Source organism: Bubalus kerabau, chromosome 3, assembly GCF_029407905.1.
Source record: "Bubalus kerabau isolate K-KA32 ecotype Philippines breed swamp buffalo chromosome 3, PCC_UOA_SB_1v2, whole genome shotgun sequence".
NCBI lineage: Eukaryota > Metazoa > Chordata > Mammalia > Artiodactyla > Bovidae > Bubalus > Bubalus kerabau.
Window position 1 is genome coordinate 116,121,474 of NC_073626.1, and position 24,322 is coordinate 116,145,795.

Sequence of the window (24,322 nt, forward strand, 5' to 3'; positions counted from 1 at the left end):
ACATCACCTGATGGAAGGACATCCCTGCTAAGGTCACTCTTTCATTTCCAGGACACTGAAAAACCTTGCAAAAGTGAATGGGGACAAGTTGTCAGAATTATTACAGTCTCAAGTTGGTGGACTTTTTGATAAGGTTTGCTGTGACTCCATTCATCTATATTTCATTGACACCTACTGTCTTAAGCTAGGTCTACAGATATTTAGTAGCTGGTATCATTCGAAGACGGCATAACTACAAGCTAACTTGAGGGGAATTCTAATTCTCACCAGTTGTGAAGCTTTGTCAAAATCAAGCTGCTTCTTGATAAGTTTTTGAGATGTGTGAAACACGGTCCAGCTGAGCTAAGAGTTTACTTTGGCCAACATGTTTAGAAGGTTCTTTGAGGGTATACCTTCCCTCTCTCTCTCTGGTTTGTAGGCTTCTTCCCTCACATTTGATAAAAACTGAAGGGATACTTTGCTCATTTTACTTGTGTATCAACACCATCTTAAGTAGGGTTTTTTAATCTTAGTATGGGTTTCAGTCTGAATGATTATATCTGACTTTGGAGCAATTAACTATAAAAACCCTGTGAAGAAAGGGCAGGGACTAAGAAATGTTTATACTATGTATAGAGATCACAGTGAAGGACACACAAAGTTGGTGTTAATAAACCTACCCCTCTTCGGATACAGGAAAACACTGAACACTAATTTAACAGAACCTTCAAAATTTGTACATTTTTAATAGGCAAGTCTTGATCCTAAGAGCTTTCTGTTTTGTCATTTATTAATGTTGAAATTAAGCTTATATCACTGCCCAGGTGTTTGCTTCCTTTGTATTTTCTTTTAGGAGGCACAGGTCCTGAAAGAAGACTGGGATTTCAGAAAGGTCAAGGCTGGGAGGGCAAGCATTCGTTGAGCTCTTAATAGTGAAAGGCACACATCATTTAATTCTGGCTGTCTGGGTTGGTGGTAGTCTGATTTTATTAACAGACAGTAGGGCTCAGAAGCATGTTAACTTTCTCAAGGTCATCCAACTGGTGAGTGACTTGGGGCTGCTACCCACATCTGACTTCAGTCTTTTCCCTGTTGCCTCCCAGATTTGCAGTTTATAAATGAAATCAGTTACCTTATTTCTACTTGAAAAAAAACTCGAGATGCTGATCAATTCACCAGTACAATGATTCTGATGACTTAATTGGTCTCAAAAGCTTCTCATTTTTCATTTAGCAACACTGTATTTCTTTCTATGCCTATATCCCCATCTGACCAGGCACACCACCTGTTTTCAAGCACGTTCAGAAGTGAATTTCATTACATACTGAACGGGTCTTAAGGTCAACCAAAGGAAATTTAACTTCCCAAGTAAAATCCTAAAAGTAGTTCCAACTCTAGAACCTCCTTAACTTTACCTTATTTTAGCCCTTATGCTGTGGACACTTTACAATGGCTGAATTAGGAGAGTTGCCACTGTGGAAAAGCCAGAGTGCTGGAGTATGGGGTTGGGGGACGTGCACGATTCCACCTACTTTATCCACACTCTCCTGCTTGACCATGGTAACAGTCCTGGGCCTTTAGTGTACTGAGCATTTCCAATATAAAAAGCCACTTATCTACTCAAAGACCATGAAAAGCCTCCATCATGTACCAGGCCGTCTTTATTCCTCATACCTGCTGTACTTCCAAGTATTCAGTTGAAGGCAGCTATGTAACTAAAGCAACTTACGTTTTAAAAAGCTTTCCAGGTGATTCAAGTTGAAAATACTGGGTGTAGGCAGTCTGTATCTTCATTGATCATTAACAAGAAGAGTTCTGTGCACCGCACTGTACTGTGAAAAGCTGAACTACATACACACAGCCCTGAGGAACAGCTGTAGCACTCATATTGTTATGACTCTTTAAACTTGTGAAAATCCACAGCTGACTTGTCTCTAAAGCAATTGTTTCTGACTTGAAAGACTAAAGAAAACTTATCTTGGGGATATGCCTGGACACTGTAAGGTCTCAATAAGCCTGTTAATTTCATGGCAGTACGATTAAAAACCCTCATTTGAGAGGTAGTGTTGGGGTGGAGGGAACAGGCAGGTCATATACAAGACCTGAAACAAAAATGAACAATTTTCTCCATTATACTAAAAGCAGAAGGGGGCTGGGGGGAGGGGGAAGTGAAGAAACAATTGAGTAGGGTGAATTGCTAAATGAGATTACTAACTTTGGTTAAGGGGAATCACTGACTTTATGTTCCTAAATAAAACTCATTTATTATATTCTTAAAAAAAAACCAAAAAACAAAAACACAATAAACCCTTACTCCTTACTGGCTCCTTATTCCTTGTGACTCAACTGGTAAAGAATCTGCCTGCAATGCAGAAGACCTGGGTTCGATTCCTGAGTTGGGAAGATCCCCTGGAGAAGGGGAAAGGCTACCCACTCTAGTATTCTGGCCTGGAGAATTCCATGGATTGTATAGTCCATGGGGTAGCAAGAGTTGGACACCACTAAGCGACTTTTACTTTCACTCCTTACTGGTGTTATCAACATGAAACAAAGACAAATCTAATGTGATTTCAAGACATTTATTTTATATTTAGGCTTAAAGTGCCTGTTAGAGAAAGTAACTTTTCTATCCTAGTTCTCTTTTATGAAAGCCATTGCAGGCTTCCATTTCTTTCAAGTATTGTGCAGGAAAACCGGTGTAGGAGGGAACGGGGTTAGAAAGAACAGCCATGTTAAAGCAGTTTGATTAAATTTCACATGACTAATGGTGGAGGTGATGCAAGAAGGTACACAAGAAACTACCAAAGTATGAGTCGGAATGAACAACTCGAATTCTGTAAACAGTAGGCTGCAGTGTCTAACACACAAGTTTACTGTACCTGGCCTGGCCTTGACCAGTTTCCTGAATTAGCTGCAACCTGCTTCTAATGGATGCTCTTCAACACCATCCATTCTATTTAGCTTTCACTGATCAACCAAATCTTAAGCCTCACAACGCAATGAATAGGTACTATTGCTGACATTTTGTAGATTAGGAAATCAAGGCACAAAGTCATTTACCCAGACATCAGCAACTAAGTGATGGGGCTGAGACTGGAATATGGACAATCTGATCCTAGTGGCCACACTCCTTGATGATACACGAAGTCACTCAACTAAAGAGTAACTTTTATATTAGAGATCTCATTTCCCACATCTCCCAGTAAGTTATTTCTGATTTACATTAACAAGACATGTTGGAGCCTTGGATTTATGTTGTCAATAAACAAACTTTATTAATAATTCCTTGTAATAGATATTGAGATGAAATTCAATGTCTAATTGAATTCATGCCATATACACAAACTCTTGTTTTAGATTTTCTATTGGCAAACATCCTGTTCAATAGTCCTTGGGGGTTCTGAGTACATTCACAAAATGAAATCCCAATTATTGCTGCCAACAAATGAGTACATAGGCTTTTCAAACTAGGTGGGTGAAACTGCTTGAAAAACACAACTTAAAAAAATGTACTCATTAACAATAGGCAAATCAAGTTAAATCAACCACTAAACAGGTTTTAAGTGAGATTTCTCCCCCAAACTTGGAAATAAAGGAAATCAGCCCTCAGAATTTACTTTTGCGATTAATGGATCACAGAGAACAGGGTAAGTCACTTTTGAGAGACCAGAATTACTCCTAGCCACACAACCTTCCAATGTATCTTGCTTATTTAGCAAGCTACCTTATGAAACTTCAAGCAGAACACATACTGGTAAGTGAACAGAAGAGGAGTCATAGAAGCAAAAGGTGGCTGTGCCCAAATTAACATTGCAAAATAAAAAATGGATGCATAGTATCAGACCTAAAATGCTTGGAATACAGATGTTTCAGAGGCAAACTTCTCTTACCAAGACAAACTTCTGACTATTTGGCTTACAGGAAAAAAAAATTTCAGGTTATCAATATAGTTGTGAATCCTCAAATTAATGCACTGGTACTGTAATTTGACACCTGAGAAGGACGGGGGCAGAATGTGCTGCTTCTCCAATCCAGAAACTCCTAAGTCAGCCTAACAAACTGGTCCATGAAATTAGCGTTTGTCACCAAGTGTTTTCTCACTTGTGGGACTTAACTCATTTTTTTATCTGGATAAATGTGGTTAGGAAATCCTACTACCTTCCAAGAAAGCAGAGACTGCTGAATAAAGAATTATTTGTAACAAAAGCTCTGATTTTTCTCAGCAAAGATCTTAAAAATCACCTAGCTATTTAAGCACAGTAGTAGGTCACAAAAAATTGCTTTTCTGTTTAGGTAAACTTGGGAATGGTGAAATATCTTGACAGAACTATCTTCCCTTAGAGATATTACCATGTTCTTTAAAACTCTATTTCCATAGTAAATGTAAAACCCTAAAAAAATCTAACCAACCAAGGGTACTACTTAAAGAGTATGTAATAGTCATGCATATATAAGCAGTGGTTTATTAGTTAAGATTAATCTTAAGATTAGTTAAGGAATAAAAATAATTTAAGTTCTCAAATATAACCAAAAACATGTGCTTAAAATGCTTTTAAGGCAGGACATTCGGTAACAAAAACATTTCAAATTTGATTACCTGAAATTGACCTTAACTAGTCATTTCTTTAGTTCAAAGTAGATAGACAGGCCAGGAAATATATCCTACATAATTATAATCTGTTTGCACAAAGTAATGTAAGCACCCCTTATGACATTTTGCATGAAACCATTTATCATGGTAGAAATTTTTTTTGATTCTTAAGAACTCTAACAAGAATGAATCTGCATACAGAGATCAAGACGCACTTGTACTGTTTTCAAAGATAAACCTTGGGGTGACTACATGACTTTTCAGTATTTAAATACCTGCAACAAAAAATGAACCGCAGCGTTAATTAAAAAAAAAAAAAAAAAAAAAAGGAACTAGGACATTTTGCAAGGTCTTACTACTAAAAGATGCTACCACCAGTTTTCTGGGATAATGTTTGCCTCTGAGAATGTTTCTGTGAAAAAACCACTCCTTGCTTTGGTTCTGAAAACAGTGTATTTTAAAACAGCTAAGGCAAATATTTAGGGGGCACAGCTCAATATCAAAAAATTAGTTCAAAGAGGTAGAAGTAAAGCCTTTCTATGTAATGTGCTTCTGCATAAAGGTAACAAATCAATGATCTCTGATCTAAGGAAAACACAACTGCAAAATGAATCACTCTTTTATAGGATGTTTAAAGATAACGGTTTTTAATAGTTCAAATATTTTTAAAAATCTCATCAAAAATGTATCACCTTAACAGTACTTTGCACATGTGGAATTTCATACCTAAATTTGATACTATTTTGGTTTATTTATGGCTACTTACAAGAAGACTCAGTAATAATGTCCATTCATTGGAGTCTTTTTCTTTGGTTGAGCCTACTGGGACCAGGCTGATGAACTATTTTATGCAAACAAGATGGTCAAATTCATGGCAATATGAATTATAAGGGTTCTCATTTAATGGAAATGAAACTTAAAAGAATTTCCATATTTTATCCCCACTGTGGTTTTAGAAGCTAATATCCTGTTCAGAAGTTAAAGAGTTTGAATAGCTCACAAAACCCTGTAAAAATTACAACTGTCTGCCCTTTAATAAATAAAGTCATTGTAAAGAATTACATTTACAGAGTGAAAAGTGAATACATAGCATTATCAATTTTGGAAGTAACTAATAAGTACTTCCCCATAACAATATACACTAGCTACCTTTTTAACTGTCCATCATTAGCACCAAAAGATTCAACAAAATTACCTTTATTCTCACATCTCAAAACAATTCTGCAAATCCTTAGTGAAGTTTAAGTATAGTCACAGACCTTAAATATTCACATTGTTTTCTATGTCATACTGAAAATAAGTTCACTACTTTTCTGGATATTCTTTACAAAATCTTATTAAAATTCCTGGTATTATCATCCCCATTATACAGTAGCACAACCACCCAGTATCATTTCACATGATAGCTCCATAGAGGTTTCACATCTAAATTACCAAGAACAAAAAAACCCTTCCCTCCCTCATCTTGCACTCCTCTTAATTCTATACTAGTCCTTGGATTATGTACCACTGTAAAAGTATAACTGTATCAAAATTACCATGTTTATGGATACAATAATATGCCATACAGAGCAACAAAGTTACATGTAATGACAAAGATTACTAAAGTTATGCAAGACAAGAACAAAGTTAGGACATGCTAGCTAAGCAAAGTCCCTAAAAAGAGACTCCTAGTATCCTAAATTCAAATAACATTGACAAAATAATGAATAATTATCTTAAAAAAATTATAAAGCTACCGGCAAATCAGGTAATTGCTAAATAAAAGTAGAGCACAAGATTAAACTCTAATATTTACAACTGCAACATACTTGAGTAAAATTACAATTGTGCACATATCAGTGGCTTTGTAACAAAAATAATTCATATACATAGAGGAAAAAATTAAGACAGTTTTCAGTTCAACAGAAGTTGAATTCAACCCATCTCAAAGATACTCAACAGCTCAAAGATTTACCACAGAATTGAAGATTAGCTGATAAACCAGAGTCACGTTACTGGCATTTAAGACAAATTTTAAACAAGTTAAAGTCTATCATTTGCTCAGAAGTCAGAAGACTGCAAACTTGACCTCAACAGGAATATACTGAGATGTGCAAACACATGGAAAACCTCCACTAGCTGTTTTATCTGGAGGCTTACCTTTTTTCTTCCCCTCAGAGAGCTTCCTGTTAACAACCGAAAGATATAAATACAGGTACAATGCACAGTCAGTGACCTTTTTTGTTTATTTATTGTTAGAATATAAAACAACTGAGAGAGCAATAGGTTTAATTTCATTTTTATAAGGAAGACTGCATTTACCTGAAAAAGAAATATGGCATCACACACAAACACACTTCAAGGGAGGGGTATGTTTAAGAACATGGTGTCATTCTGAATGCCAAAGGAAAAGCGATTCTGTTTACGGTTAAAATATGTAGTGTTAAAGTTCTTTATTTAAGAAAAAAACTTACTAATTCTGCACTAATGTAAGTTTTTGTGAATTTAGTTTTCAAATCACAGTAATCTACTTAACCATTATTAACACCTCTGTGTTTATAGTACTGCAACAAGCCAACAAACACTTAAATGCACTTCACATCAAGAGTATGTAAACTTTATTTTTTCCTCTTCAAGCCTTCAGAAATTCAGGGGCTCTTTCAGCAGCCAGTCTGGTCAGAACCTCTGAAGGCAGAATCAGTGCCTCATGGAGTAAACAACCATCTGTGGCACTGCATACCCATCCGGTAGTGAAGTGTCCCCCTTCAGTGGCTTCCAGTAAGGCCTAGAGTTTAAGGTTAACATGAAAAAGTGCCACCTTTGTTTTAGATTAGTGATGGACTCTGACAAGATAAAATAAAGTTATTCTGTATATTGTTATACTTACAAGCAGCTCCAATCCTGAGTATTTATGGTAATATCTAAACATACAAAAATGTATGTACATTTTTCTCCACTTTCTTGTAAACAGTTGTCAGTATACTGTTTTATCCCTTTATCAGTGAAACATGCAAATCATACATACAAGTATAAATACACAAAAGAAAACAATTTACACTCATTCAAAAGCCAAGCAACAACAAAAAATAGCTACAGTATTCAAATTATAAATAAACGAATGCTTGAGGCATCTTATATTCCTAGAAGCAGCCAGCCATTCACCCTAATGTTCTTAGCTGCAATTGTAGAAATACTGAGTTTTGCACCTTCCATGCTTTTACAGTATTTATAACACTATCATATGTGGAGATAAAGACTTGTTTACTATAATCTCTTCTTTTCAGAATGAAGAATAAAGCAGCACTTACAAATATTGAAGCAGTGGTACTAACAGCAGGTGTTACCACTGCTAGATCAGGAGGAAGTTTTCCATTCTAACAATTTTTAAATTAAAAAAGGAAAGGAAAAATTGACCTAAAGAAATGATTACATGTTCATTCCTTGGGCACTTAACAGCGAGTCCAGCATGTCGAATGTGTCTTTGTAGTCCATATGCTGGCTGTTTGTACTGTACTCGTGATTGACATCAGGACCGTTGGTCTCCACTGGCTTCTTGTCCAGTTTCACGAGGGTGCTGAGATGTCCGTAGCCCACCTGGTATGTGACAGGGGGAGGAGGGGGTAAGGGATGGTTAAAAACAGAGTTGTGAGAGGATATATACTGCTTAACAGAGGAGGAAGAACTAGATGAACTACCTGAACTTTTGGAACTTTTGCTCATTTTGGAGTGATGGTTGTGAGATGCATCATTGATATGCAGCTTCTTCCTTGAAGAGCTGGAACTAGAGGAAATGCCATCACTGCTCAGGCCAACAGGACTCCTCAGAACAGTGGGTGCTATTCCGTCAGCACTATGTTTACTGCCACCACTGCTGCTGCCACTGTACGAGTGGGAATGCTTGTGACTGCTGGGGTGGTGGCGGTTGGAAGGATGCTCCTTGTGCTTCTCCTTATGGTCCCTGCTAACGTGTGGGCTTGAATGCTTGCTCTTCCCACTGCCTTCATCAGAAGAGCTGTGTCTTTCTGAGGAAGAAACTTTTATTTTCATTTTCAGTTCTTCTTTACTGACACTTTTATCAGTGGGTGGTATTGGAATCCGTAATTTCAGTGATCCACTCTTTTCCTTCTTCTCTGCCATATATTTTTCAGGTTTTTCAGCATTTGTAATGGGAATTTTCATTTTAATGGGAGAAGTCACAGAACTGCTGCTGGCTGCCTGAGACTGTACATGTTTGTGCTGCTGTTCTACCTGGGCAGCTATATAATGATCCCTTGCATCCAGATCAAGGCTTTCTAGCTTACGTTTTTCTCTATATTTATCTAAAGACATTTTCTGAGGAATTACTCCAGGAGTAGCAGAAATTGGCCCATGGTGTTTACTGCTCCCTGCTTTATGAGTATAATCTTGCTTAACAGAAGAATGATCAGAAATTTTGTCAGGTCTGTGATGCAATCCTGAATGCAATGATACAGAAGGTCCCTGCTTGAAGTTGATGTTGTACTGGCTACCAGACAAAGATGTTTCCTGTTTCTGTGAATATATCTGTTCTGTCCTTGCCGACTCTTGATGCTGAGGCCATTCTTGGTGTGATGACAAACCATATGAGGTACTCGGCATTCCTGTTGCTAGCATTGACAAATTATCAGATGCATGGCTGTCTTGAACAGAAATATTTCCTGAATTTAGAGGTACTGGTGCAGGGAAAGCTGATGTAGATGGTTTCTGAAAACTTGGTTTGGTAGGCACACCAGTAACACTATCTACTAACATGGAATTCTGGACCAAAGATGAACCCAGAAGAGGCGTTTCTGATACTTGTCCATCTACTTTTGGTTTCCCAGCTGCCTGGTTAGCCTATTTAAATAAAACACAGAAGAAACAATGACAGCAAAGGAATTTAATAGAAATGTCTTTGCTTAGGAAAATTACATATTAAATATATGAAAATAAAATCACCTGGGGTTGGACTTTGTTGCGAGTAAACAAACATCTTATTTAGAGACATAAAATAAGACTATATATAGTGAAAGCATTGGCTTTAAATTAGATACTGAATAAATTCCAGCCCAGCATCTGAGAGAGGAATTTAACTTGTCTAGCTTTAATTCCCCTTTTTGTAAAGTGAGGATACTATTTCCACAGTAATCACTATGAGAATAAGAAATCCATAAAGTATTTATAGCAAAGTCTACTGGACACAGTAGTTGGATAAATTAGGAGCGCATGTAGCTTATGATACACTGTAATTACTTCAAATATTAGAAATAAGAATATTTAACCATAAAAATTCAAATTATTAGAAATTGATGTTCTGATAAACCCTGTCAATTCTCTTACCCTCCAGTATCGAATCTTCTTCAACCTACTAGGCGTTTTCTCCAATATTTGTAGAAACTCATGTGTTAGCTCTAAAAATAAAATTTAAATTTAAAACTTAGAAGGTGCCTTTAGATTTAGAATTCTCTCAAGTGGGCAATATTAAAAAGAAAGCACAAGAGTTCATCTACTTCATGATCACCTTCCTAATTCAACCATCAGCACATACAGAAGTACACACAGCTCTGAACTGGTATTTTCAAAGATGAATCTTAAAAAAATTTTTTCTGATTAAAAAAAAAGAAAAAACCAAAACAAACAAACAAAAAATCCAAAAAACAATCAAACAAAAACCCCTCCTCCCACATGTCCCTGATTTTAAATGCTTACTTAGAATCTCTGAAAAATTTAGTCACATTTAAAAAATTGCTCCCAAACAGAAAACTGCTATCAGGCAAACATCAGGAATAACTGTGGTGGGCAAAGTCCATCATTAGATTCTTTACAATCAGTGCCCAAAAGTTTAAGGAAAAAAGAGAATATTTGTATAATCAAGATATTAATTACAAAAAGAAAATTAGTAACTTTACAACCCTAACCAAGTGATCATGACTATTGTTACCAGCAATAAAACATATCAACATGATACACCTTGATGATGCATTGAGTAGGACAACTCATTTCTGTGGTATTCTTGCCCAAAATGCAAAACCTCAATTTAACAATGGGAAAACATGAGACAAACTCTAACTGAGGAACATTTTATAAAATAACTGACCATTATTCTTCAAAGTGTTAAGGACGTGAAAGAGAAGATTGGCACAGATTGGAAGAGAGATTAAAGGGGGGCATGGCAACTAAATGGAACATGGGCTCTTAGATGTTGTTATTATGTAAGATGCTAATATTAGAGAAACTGGGTACAGGGTATAACAGCACAGAATCTGTACCATTTCACAGTTTCTTTAAATTTAAAACCATTTCAAAGTTAAAATGAAAAAATTTCTTTACCTATATTTGTAACTTCCTAGCAGTCAACATATTATTAACATTTCAGTAAATCACCCTGGTCACATTTCTACAATTTTTCTTCTTAAATTTAGGATTACAATGAAATAAGAGATGATTCACTTTTCCAAAGTGGTATGGTTAAGACGAATTATAGTTTTCAACTCCGTAGAAAAATAAGTGTTATTAATAAAGTTACTGGCCACTCTCAACGTAAGTATTAATAATATCAAATGAGAATGTCATATAATATTATTAATGCCCATTTAGTATAAAGAGACTGATAAAAATTTTGCATCATTATGTGCTCATAATCTGTGACAACTAGTTCCTGCTAAAGTCTCAGGAGCCTTTTGATTCAGTTTAGATGAAAAAAAGATCTATTGCCTATACTACCACTTCTTCATTTGAAAAAAAAAAAGACCACTTTTCTACTTGGACACAGTAGTAAATCCAGCAGATACACAATGCCCCTGGGTCCAAAATTAACAATAAATCATTCTGATTCAGTTTCAGAAAAATTCAAATTATAAAAAACACACGAGGGTTTGTTATTCATCAATAACCGGCCCCCCCCACCCCCGCCCCAACCCTCTTATAGGTAGGCCAAATACAATCAATGTTGTTCTGGTGACAGTCATTAAATGTAAAATTCAGATACTCTTAACATCTGAAATTTTGTTACGTTTTAATGTAATCAAAATAGAGAAAAGGCTGCTGCTACATATGTTGAAATTTTCAATGTGTTAAGTGTCCAAGATTCCTATTCAATGTTCAAATGAATGTGAACTTGAGCTTTTTCAGAACAGAAGCAAAGAGATATTTAGATGGCTCATGTTGTGATGTTGTGTCAAAAAAGACTTTACCTACAATTTAAGAGCAGGATAAAAGGCAGATTACTTGCTTTCTGTAAACTTTATTTTAGAGACATGTATAGAAACTATTTTTATTAAGTTTTTATCTTATTTATCTTATATCTTACCATATCTATTATATAATATCAATAGATCAGACAACTATTTTATCTTACCTTTTGACTACTAAAATAAGATGGTGGCACAGACAATTTCAAGTCACAAATGGGAAAATAAAAAGTTCCCACTAGTTTTTAGAAGATGTTATATTTCAACTCACTGAAGATTTCCTACTACTCTGAATAAACTTTAAACTATCATTAGTGAGCCAAGTATGACCTGTATCCTGTTTTTGTAAATATATTTACTAGAACACAGCTATAACACTTACAGTTGCCTGTGGTTGCTTTCTAGCTCTGGTGGCAGAGTTGTCTTGTTGCAGACAGTATAGCCCACAAACCCTAAAATAGTTACTATTTGGCCCTTCACAGAAAAGGGTGCAGACCCTTAAATAAATTTCTACCTTAAAGCAGCATCTGAGATATTAATGGAAAACCACATTCCAAAGCCTTAGGGGTCTCTCACTTTTACGTAACAGATGTCCTGTAAATCCAGTTTTCTCATCAGTTTCAATTTTGTAAAGGAAGCTGGGGAAAGCACACAAAAAGAAGCTGAAAACCTAACATACCAGTTTAGATTTAAGAAGTGTTATCTATTTCCTTTCTGAAATCTATAGTTCCTTAAGGTTAAAATGTCTTAATCTGCAAGGATATTCTACCTCTGGCCTGCCAGAAAAATTTCCTATCAGGAGACCCCTAAATGCCAGATTCATTTATAGAACTTACACTCCCAATTTTTCCTTGTCAATTCATACTTATTAATGCACGGCAACAATGACACACTTTATCACCAGGAGAACAACACAACAAGGAATATTACCATGAAAATACCATTAGCTTACTGCTTCACATCTTCTACAGTAAGTTAATACATGACTTTGTGTTTATACATTTTAAACCCAACAAAATTAGTATACTTTAAAATTATGTATGCTTGTATTATCAACCTGCAGCATTATATTAAATCATATTTCTTTGAAAAGTCATGAAAGGGCTTTAGATATTGAGTAGTGGTTAATAATATGTTCATTTTTCCCCCTTTAGGCTAATGAATTTATTCTCATCCTATTCATGAGATCATGTAACTGTACTTTTAAATCCTATTGCCAAATTGTTAAAATAGAACTATGTTTTTAAAGATTTTTTATCTTTTCAAAAGAGGAAATACCAGTAGATGAAATGATACCTGGGAATGGCATCAAGTTAACTATAGGGTGAAGGAGGATCCTGGACTGGCCAAAATTGTTCAACTGACCATGAATATATGGGAACTCAAAATTTTTTAAAATCTATACAGAAGCAGACAGAATGCTTAATCCATGATAAAAAGTAAGAAAATATTTTGTTGTAACAAAAAGATTTTCTCTACTTACCATCTAGTAATTCCAGAGTAACTGTAGGATCCACATATTCCCACCAATGTTTTCCATCAGTTGACACAGGAATCTCCCAATTGGACCATTTGCAAGCCAAATGAATGCACACACATGCTATCACTGTTGGTTTATACTGAAGACAGAAGGTTGTAAGATGCAGACTGTTGTAGAGCAGATTTGGAACGAAGAGTCATAGAAATTCAAATATGTAAAACAAAGAAAAACATTTACCAATAAGATTAGAGGAAAAACAAAATTATGTAAGTTTTCTTTTTTAAGTCTAGAGTACAAAACCTTATTTTATAAAATTAAAAGCTAACATTATGACACTTTTTATGACTATGGTCACAAAAACTCAAACACTAAAAACCCATATAGATTATCAATGTTTTCATATTCTTACTCCCCAGAGTATATTATTAATACTACTAATACTAATACATCAGTATATCTAAACTTTGTTTTTACATCTAAATTACAACTATTTTTACTTCTTTATAAAAGCAGAGGAAGACAGTACATTTCCAGTAATTACTATATATAAGTAAAATGACTTAAAACTTTTTTGGGTGGTATTTTTGTTTCTTTTGTAATGTCATGGTAGAATAAAGAAAAAAGCAGAAAACTGTACAACTGACAAGGTAATTTCAATACCACATTATAATCACGGATTCTACCATTCCATGTGGCTTAACATTCATTCATTCTGAAGTAACTCATATGTTTAACACTTATTTAGGTAAAACTATCTTCTCAGCAATGCCACAGAGAAAACTTACCTTTTGCTGAATAGCTTCAAGGCCCAATGCTGCTAAATCTACCAAAATACTACCTCTCTCCTTCCATGACATGCCAAAAACTGCACTTGCAACATGTCACAGCTAGCTTTTTCTAACCCAAATTTTAAATTTAAGTGGTTCTTGCCTTGTTCAGTATTTCTAGGGACAGAGGTTAAATTCCAACAATATATACCTAAGAAAATATACTGGCTTTTTTGGCAATTCAAAGTTTTAAACAAAACATAACAGTATCACAAGAAATTAAGGACCACATAAAGCTGGTTTAGTCCACTCCTCCCCAATGACTCATTTAAAAAAACAAATTTAAATCATTATAATCAATCCAGAACAAAATTATATATTAGATATGAAAAACTTTTAAAAACTATTCTTCCAGTTCTATTTCAGAACTGATGAAAATGTCTACTGGTCAAGCACAAACCGATACTGTTCTTTAAATGAACTAAAGAGAAAATACTGAACGTTTAAGTAAAAATTACACGTATGCAAATCAAGGCACTGATAGGATGTGACTACTACTAATCTACTACTGGTGGGTATTATCTGGAAAAAAAACCCAAGTTATATAAATTTTATTTATTAAAAAACTTTAATGATTAAAGTTAAGATAGGATCAATGTGAAATTTTTAAAAATTGTCATTTAACTATAATTGTAAACTAGAAATAGCTTTATACTTACCAAGTTGCTCGAATTTCTAGGTTAAGTTTAGCTCTTTGTAATCTTTAGCTGCTATTCAGGCTACCAATTTTAGACTTATGCACTCACAAATCGAGAATATGTCACCAGAAAGCACCACTACACTTCACATTGTGCATTTAACCCCTCTGTGCCAAAAGTCCCTTGTACAATACACCGCAAAGCAGACAGGAAGGTACCACCACAGTAGATGGTCCAGTCTCCTGCTGCAACAAGGGTGAGAGACACATTGAGGGGGCCCTGCATTAAAGGAAGCTATAGTGTGCTACAACAGTGCAACAAAGAGGGTCAGGATAACAACCTGTTGGTAGCCATGAAATAGGATGTCTGTGCCAAATCCTTGCTTGCTGTAAGAAAAGAAAAAAAAACGAAGACAATACTATCAGCTTTAACATGCTACCATCAAAAAGTTCTCAACACAACAAAAACTTCAAAGATTTGTACACAAAAAGTAAATTTTACTTACTACTTACAAATATCACAAGAGCGCCATCATTTTCTATACTACTGAAAATCTTCAACAACATTCACTCAAATGTTTCTTGCTATCCCCCAAAGATCTGAGAAACAAGCCGATTTGCTTTTAGCTAGCCAGTTACAAGGGCTAAACTTGTTACTAAGTTAAGCATCTAGTCAGCTAAAAGTTGCAATAAAGCATTCTCCTGGATTTAAAAAAAAAAAAAAAAAAGAAGAAGAAGAAGAAAAGATTTTGAAGTCTAATACAAAATACAAAGAGTTGCCTGCCAGACTTAATCCTCAGTCATCACATTTAAGTTGGTTTAAGTACTTCCACCAAAAAAACAAAACAAAACAAAAAACAAAAATCAAAAATAAACCCCCAACCCCCAAACTCAGAGAGGACAACCTGCTCAGTTTTTCATCATGTTACTAAGCATCAACAGAATAAACAACCTAAAAACATCACAAGGATGTATAGAAAACACCAGTGTGATTATTTTTAAATTATATAATCCAATTAATGATAACTTTAGAAAAGATATAAGTACTTTAGAGGGAATCAGGATACTTCAATACTGGTCCTCCATAGAAAAGCAATTTTTAATAACTAGTGTCTTAAGATACTGACATTGAAAACAGCCCCCATCTCCCTTCTTCTACTTCTTATTCTTCCCAAGAGGGATGCCTTTGCTAGTTTCCCTTTCTTCCCCAGTTACATTCATAATCACTGACATACCTTTCCTCTCTGCTCACCTAGGATTAATTCACCTCCACTCACCCCATTCTAACAGGACTCAAGTTCCTTGCCCTCTCCTAGTTTTATTCGTGGCACGTGTAATTCCCCGCTTCCCCATGGATCATCAACATAAAGGTTTACAAAAGGGATTTGGGCTTAGCAGAGCTGTGCTAAGGAAGAGTGTCAAAGCATCGGATGTCTTGGAGGCATTGTGACTTAAGTAAGGCATTCTTTCCTGGTGGAGAGGGAAGGAGAAATCACAGATATGAAAGGTCCCTGTAAAATGACATTAGCCAATTTTGCAGCAAAGAGCATAATAACTTTCTCATCTCCAGACATGGGGGGCATGGGAGAACTTCAAAGAAATCAAACCATTTACCCCCACCCCCACCCCACAAAAGAATCAAAATATATAGATAAGTAAAAATAATTTTAAATTGCCGTTGTAGTCTTCACCTCAGAATATATGTGAATTCAGTAACCTATTAAAAGCCATTGTGACAGAGAAAAACATAAGGAAAATGTTCTTTTGTTAGCTTAAAGTGGTTTTAGGGCAAAGGAAAAAAATATATACCAAACATGAAAGAACATTTTAAAGATGGACTAAGATGCAAATTATAGTTACTTGAAAATGTCAGACAAAAATGACATTAAACGAGATTTTTACAAAAATTTAAGAATTCATCACATTTTAAACATTAATAACGGTAACAAAAAAAATCAGATTTAAATATTTTGCTTTGGATGATATATCCAATTTACAGCTTTTGTAAATGTTTATATTTTACTACTCAGTTTTGCAAAATAAATGGACTTTAATCTCTCTAGCTTCTTTAGACAGGATTTAAGAGAAGCTGACTCAAATTTCACAATACCAAGCTGAAAATTCAGTTTCATTTTCTACTAAGTGTGTGTGTGTGTTTCTTAACCTATATTTAGTATCTTTCTTCAACATCTTTCTTTACTAAGCTCAACTTAGGGCAAATTAAGTGGCTCTCCATTATTCAAACAAAACAGCTCACCCTTTTAAGTTTCCAGGGAAACAAAACTTCTCTAAAGCTTTATTTCTTAATTCCATGTCTACACTAGTTTATCCATACAATTCTATACTATCCTGTAATACTAAGGATGAGAAAGTGCTACAAAACATATAACCATGAATAGGAACCATAATTAAATATAAGTAACATTTGCTCTTAGATTTTAAAAAAAATCTAAGTCCATTTCTTAACAATGACAACTCAGTTATCAGACAATAAGTTTTTTTTTTTTTTTTAAATGTAGCCATTAACACAATAAAATCCTACCTAGGTATAAAATGAATTCAATTTAGAATGAATAAAATAAGAGAACATTCAGGTAAACACTAGAAACAAGGCTTTCAAAAGTCTTACCCATTTTGTTTAGAACAAACCTAAAGAAGTCTAGTGGTAAAGGAATAAAACTGCAAAATTTCATTTTCAAAAAGAAGTAACAGAAAAAGGCACACTACAAATTCCAAGTGATTACTATTAGTGCATACCACTTCAAATGGTAAACAGGAAAGGAAAAGTAGTACAGCATGCATCTGTGTGAAAAATTATTTCTAGAGATACAACGATATATAGGATTCATTAACAAGAGTAGAAAAACATACACCACATGCTTTATAAGGAGTAAAGAAACAGTACAAAACTTTGTACTCTTGTTTATAAACAGTTTAATAGGTACATCACATGCTGTTATGTATCATGCTATGTAATAATTTTCTCATTATACACAAAAAGGAAGCCACTTTTATTAAGGCTAAAGAACTTAAATCAATTTTGGCCAAATGAACACAGGTGTAACATTCCCCAAAATGACAAATCTAAAGGCAATTTTTATCTGAAAGATGTGAAGGTGACCTCCAAATTCGAAAACTGTAATCAGTTTTCAAGAAGTCAATGAAGTTTGATATAAATTGGAAATTAATACTATTTCCTCCACCTATATGTTAAATGGCCCACATCTTAAATATTAACTGAAATGGAATGAGTATAGCCCAAAATAAAGAGTTCTAGTATTTGGAAGCCCTCTAATTATTATTATTATTTTTTTAGTGAAAAGAGACTCTCACCTAAATTTAAAGGAAGTTAATTCACCAGGAAGGACCAAATATAGAAGTAGATTAATAGGCAGGTGTAGAACACTGAAACATAATGCTTCAAAATGACATTTCTTGTCATTTTATAATAATAAAACCCCCAAAAAACTAGGAGAACAAAACGGCAGTCATATAAAATATAGACAATAAAAAGCATTAGTAATTTAAAAGTTTCAAAGATCACTTACCTCTTACTAACTGGGTACATTTCACCACATCTGTGTGTGGGTGTTCAATGGTGATCTCAAAACCTGAAATGAAAAGCACTTTTTTTCCCAATCACTTATACCAGTACAATACTTGCCTGAGAAATCCCACTCATCACACACTGTAAGTATTAATTTTTCATTATTAAAAAAATCAAAAGTTAGTTTCTCATCACTGACATGCTTATTATACCTTCAATCATAAGAAGTAATATCTCGAAAAGCATTTCAATTACGAAAACTGAAAGTTACTTAAATAGTATTTATTCAAAATTCTGAATTACAATTAGTTGAGATTATCTTTAAGTTACAAACTACAATCATGACAATTATTAAAGCAGCCCCACAATTTAAGCAGGGAATTCAACTATGTAACATATTTCTTAAATATATTCCAACTCCTTCTTTCAGAAGATGTGACAAGAACATTTTTCATAAATATAATCTTTGGGCTACAGTGGGAGAGGTGATCTTTTAAATGATACAGTCCTCTTATTTTCTCAGTGTACCTTAGATGAAAGAGTTTTAATCAGTTAGCTTGTAATGACATCTTATTACTAATAAAAATAAAACTGTTAAGGCAAGTGAACCCTGTAGGTAGGGCATAGTTTCTCCTTTTCCTTTCTTAGAAGTGGAGGTCGTTGTATAGTGCCATGAGAAGTAGTAAAGGAATAATATTCCAATAAGCAGGTAATCTCGATTTTAAAGTTATTGTGTGGTCTATTCATATTTCTGTTATTAAACTTGCAAAAATTACACTTTAGCCATGAGTTGTATCTTGTAAATTCTAATGTTCCCCTTAAAATAATGCTGTTCATTCTGTGTTTAAGAAATCTGTCATCAGTAGTATGAATATGATGGACTTTATATGATAAAATAACTATTAAAAAGAATGTTTTTCCCTTCAACTTTCATTATATGAATATTTGTCAAAGCTCAGATTTATATATTAACAGTAACATGCTAAATCACTGGATTTGGAGAGAATAAAAAGATTTACACTTTTATTTTTCTTGTTTAGTTGCGTCCAGATTCTCACTTTCATTTTTGTATCTTTTTATGTTATAAAAACCTTCAACAAGTTATATGTGTTTCAAACAACCTACTTGCGTAATAAAAAAAATCTGTCATAATGGAAAGCTACGATTATTAGACTTTTATTCAACATCTGGGAATTGAGTATAAATAAGATAAAAACAACTAATAATAAACAATGATTATTTATGAAATACTATGTGGCAATTAAAAAAAAATCTTTCATCTTCAAATTCACAGTGTTAAAGTAGAATTATTATTCCACCTTACACACACAGGATAAAAGTAAAGGAACTTTGACCAAGTTTACAAAGTAAATAAAGAGGAGTATATATTTAAGTGCAGATCTCAATAAAGCCTATATTCTTCCCATGACACCCTGCTAGGTCCTTCCAGAAGTAATACATGACTTTACACAGTCCACACCTACTTAAACCTCAATCTCCTCATGAGTAAAGTAAAAGATCAGAATAAATGATCTTCAAAGATGACTTAAGTTGCACAAACCTTATAGACAATTTAACTTTTAGACAAGGATGATGGACACTTAAATTACTATGTCACATTTAAAATGATGTGATAAATTCATAAGCTTTAGCATAGCAGGACTGCCTTCGATGTTTATAACATTATAATCATATACGACAGCCCTAAAGGACCATTTTATTCCCCAATGCAAATCCAGAATGAACCAGAGTCTTCACCATCTGAAAATATGAGAAATCATACTGAAAGCTATGTTGACCATTCAATTAAATGCTAAATGAAATTAAAATTTTAAAAATGGTTTCCTCAGAACCAAGCACTACTACTCTGGCTCCAAGCTGTATTTTCAAATGAAACTTTCTTCAATGATAAAATTATTTCAGAAATCTGTTCCTTTATTTAGAATATTGCATTCAACAACACATACACAAATAATACTTGATGTAAGTACATACCTAGGGTTTGTAGCATTATGGTTTCAAGTAAAACCAGTTCTTGAGTCTGTTGAAGATAAGTCTGCCAGGTAAAAATAATAATATCAAAAAGTTTAATAAACATAACACAACTAGACCATGGGAATGTTAAATCTTTTAAGATTAAATCATAGATTCATTACAAACGCCAACAAAATCTTTTGGAAATATGAAAATGAACTGAGGGTGACAGATAAAACCTATTTTCTACAATAAATAGATTCAGTTACTTCTAATACAACAAATGTTAAAATAAAACAAAACCAATCTAAGGATAATAATACAAAAGGGGGTAGATTAACTGAAAAAAAGAGATCTCCAGTCTGCAAGGTAAAACTTTACCTAGGCATTGGCACTTCGAGTCCCATTAAGGACAGGAAGCACCAACTCAAGAAAGATCAAATTCAAACTGGCTTTTAAACAAAAAGCTCATCAGCTCACTACAGGCTACTTCATGTATTAATTCCTTGACTTCTACAGTTGGTCAGTGAGTTATTTTTTATAATAATTTTCTCTTTTCAGAGAAGACAAAATCAAAACAAATCCTCAAACCCTTAGATTAAAAAAAAATTTTTTTTTTTTAGCTATAAAACACCAAAACAATGTACCGAACACCTGTGGGGACAAAAATAGAGAATCTTTTTCCTCAACTTCACTAAATCATGCAAATGTAATCACTCAGGGAAGAAAAGGTATGAAAAATTTTCTGCCATCTCATTCTTGCATCATGACAAATGACTAGGGTGATAAGAAAACCATATTATATATAAATATTCATTTACGTAAGGACATACGTCTAAACTCAGAGTGAAAGCACCTTTAATTTTATTAATGCCCACTTTGAGAAGATCACTGAGCTTCATTTTAAAACATAGGCTTTTCTATTATTTAAACAATACCCTAAGTAATCGCAAGAAATAATTCTGAGTTCATAAAGTTAATAGAAACTACAAGAAATAACTTTAAATAATCTCATTCACTATACTGAATGGCCACATTAATATTTTAGTCTCTTAAATCCAACATGTAGGATAAATACTTGTCATTAATAGAATCAGATATATTTAATCTGGACCTTAAACTTGATCCAAATCGAACTGAATTAATACTGGTAGTCATTCAGTAGTTAAAAGTTCTTGATAAAGCAATTCAATTACATAGGAGTGCTAGAAAAAGGATTTCAAGAGCCCAGAATGCTATAGCTTCTGTTTTAAGACATCAGAAGACTTAAAAATGGGGTTTTGAAACTAGACCTATTGAAATGTTGATGAGGATACAAGCTGGAAACTAGTATTACTCTTTTTTTTTTCCCCCTCCAGACTATTTTAGGAAAATAAAAATATTTTTGAAATGCCACTCATGTAAGCATAGTAAAATGCATCTTTATGTATCAGAGAAAAGCAGTAGTATGTATGTATTGATAGTAGAACACTTGTAAAAAGACTAATTACTGGTCCAGAGATAAATCCAGAGACTTTTCTATTCCTTCATTTGCTAACAATTTTAGAAAATAACTATCTATGGCCTTAAATACATCCAAAGGTGATATGATGTACCCTCTACGTGTATCACTGATTTGCTGTAAGAATGAATAAAACTTCAAACACGTAAAGAGTACCTTTGAATCAAGGACTTAAATGATTCAGAAAGACTAAAACCTCACAAACATAACATGAAATGTGTTTCTGTCAGATCACTTCCTGGTATTTACCTTCCTAAATGAAAACAGAAATAAGCAGCACAGGACGGCAACACTAACTGAATTACATTTTTATTAGGTTTAAATGATGAAAAGGTTTCAAATTTACAAAGAAAACTCAAAACAATGAATTTTTACATACATCACATTTAGTATCCAGCAGTGGCTCTAGGGGATGAAGACAAGCATGTGCTACTTTGATAACATGTTCAAGTTTTCGAGCCTGTTCTTCTACTTTTGCAGCCAAGAATAATGCAGTAGGTGATATCATCTGCAGAAAAGACAAAATTTGGTGATTTAAAAACACACACATTTTGGAAACACCTTCTACTTTCTAAGGGGGGATGCAAAAAAGGAATGTAATATTCACAGTATGAACTGAAACTGGGCTATGACAAGATTGATGTTAAGTGTTTAGAAAGTTATTCATTAGACGTAACTTGTTACTTCAGTCTATAAAATCTGTTTTACTTGCTTTGCAAGTAGAAATCTAAAAGGAAAAGACTTACACTTTAAAAGAAAGTTTAAATAACAATAATAATGCACACTGGGGAGGTAGAGGAAAAAACTAAAGCAAAATAATAAAGCCAAAGCTCTTTAAAAAGAAAGGAAGGAAGAAAGTAAAGAAAAAAAGAAAGTGGGTCAAGTATAGTCAGATTTTCCCTCTTTTGAGGCAGTTACCACTCACAGGTACTCTTTTAATCAATGCTTCATTGTTTGGTTAAGAGCTATACCCTCTTACTTAAGAGAGAAAAAGAAATCTCCTAGACAAAATAAGAGGATTCTGAACATGAAACTGCTACTTAATTTCTCTATTACTTCAATAAAGCAATATTAAAAGAACCTAAAAATTCAGGTAATAAACCATGTAAGACAAACCAATAGTGTAGAAACCTTGCCAACTGGAGACGAAGAAATCATCAATTTGTTTTAGCTTTAGTAAGTTATCTACTGGAAATAGAAATGTAAGAACATAGCACTATAGAGATATTGACTAAGAGAACACCATCTTGAGCAATTATTTATCCAAAAAGTTAGTACTAAACCAAATAATTGCTGAATCAGAAAACTGACATATGTTAAATTCTAGTAACATTCAAAGATTCCACACAAGAAATCGGTCATGAAAGGATCATTTCTAAATGTCAAGATTCAGGTCCATTATTTTTTAAGAGATGAACATCTAATTGCGTGGAGGCGGGTAATCAATCCCTACACAGAAACAATGCCAACAGAAGGACGGAAGGAGGAAGGAGGGCATAAATCCCATTACATGTTTTGGGTAGTCAAAATAAACAGAAAACTTGATATAGGGAAGATGGACTCTTTCTTCTGACAGCTCTTCAAACAACTTACAAATATCATTCCTGAGACATAAAACTTAATCCTTGGATTGTGGCTTTGAAAGGGGCCTTCTCTAATACAACTGCATTTGCAGATAAGTAAATGGAGTAAAAATGACTTCATGAAGTTGTCTTACTACATAAAAATCTTTAAAACAGACCTAAAATTAAGTGAATTTGGCTCTAAACAACCAAAAATAATGTTACCTTAAATAGACTGAATAATTCCACCTTGGACTTTCAATTTATTTCAGTCTTTTAAAATTAAAATGACAAGGCAGGCTTAAAAAATTTAGAATGCTCAAAAAAGCAACTTATACTTAAAGTTTTCATGGATGTAGACTAAACTGATTTAATCAAGCAATACCCAAATTAGTCAGTATTCTTGTAATACCAGTTATATAGCAGTGATCCAGGGCAGGGGGGGTTCCTAAATTGTAAAAAGTGTAAGATAACTGAGAGTAGTTACCTTACAATTATCTTCCATCTGTTCTGTGATTTTTTCTACATAGTGGAAATTTCTTATCACTGTTACCTAGTTTGATTAATTCTTTCGCTATTTAACAGCTTACCTCAAAAGATCACATCCTCCCAACTTATGGAATCAGAGCGAAATGCTCTTCTTTATTCAATAGGAAACAGTATATTCCTCTGCCATTGTACTTATACTGTACTCTAACTTCTGGTTTATTATATTTGCCTGCCCTACCAGTCTAGAAGCAGCTTGAACACAGAGACTAAATTATTCATTTGTGTTCCCACTATCTAGCATTGTGCAGCTGCTGTTCACAATACTTAATGAATGACATGTGGACAATCCATATAAAGGTACCAATATTAAGTTCACAGTATTCCAAATGTCGTAATAAAAAGCTAAGAGCCAATGCCAAGGTATGAAATGCAAGAAACAATAAAATGAATATACTTTCAGTTTCCCACAATCTCTCATTTATTATCTCATTCATGTCTAAACGGGGAATGGCTACACCAAAACTCAAATGTTAGATCTGTCAAAGAGTGACGCATATAGGCTCAAG

At 33.9% G+C, this 24,322-nt stretch overlaps 2 protein-coding genes across 14 annotated transcripts in view; both read right to left on the reverse strand.

Moving 5' to 3' along the window:
* The window catches only part of RAB3GAP1 (RAB3 GTPase activating protein catalytic subunit 1), a 219,026-nt gene that overhangs the window by 188,313 nt on the left and 6,391 nt on the right, over positions 1–24,322 (reverse strand). The gene's annotated exons all lie outside the window — the stretch shown is intronic.
* Positions 5,201–24,322, reverse strand: part of CCNT2 (cyclin T2) — a 34,130-nt gene continuing 15,008 nt past the window's right edge. For 9 of the 13 annotated variants that reach the window (XM_055572758.1, XM_055572749.1, XM_055572748.1 and 6 more), the window contains 7 exons: positions 22,085–22,213; positions 20,226–20,286; positions 18,232–18,294; positions 15,025–15,070; positions 13,223–13,386; positions 9,890–9,960; positions 5,201–9,406 (listed from right to left, as the gene is read on the reverse strand). In XM_055572758.1, the coding sequence (XP_055428733.1) occupies positions 7,979–9,406; positions 9,890–9,960; positions 13,223–13,386; positions 15,025–15,070; positions 18,232–18,294; positions 20,226–20,286; positions 22,085–22,213 (1,962 nt within the window). In that variant the 3' untranslated portion in view covers positions 5,201–7,978. Of the gene's footprint in view, positions 9,407–9,889; positions 9,961–13,222; positions 13,387–14,705; positions 15,071–15,189; positions 15,284–18,231; positions 18,295–20,225; positions 20,287–22,084; positions 22,214–24,322 lie in introns of those variants that run through there. The other 4 variants (XM_055572753.1, XM_055572751.1, XM_055572760.1 and 1 more) reach the window with 3 other exon arrangements.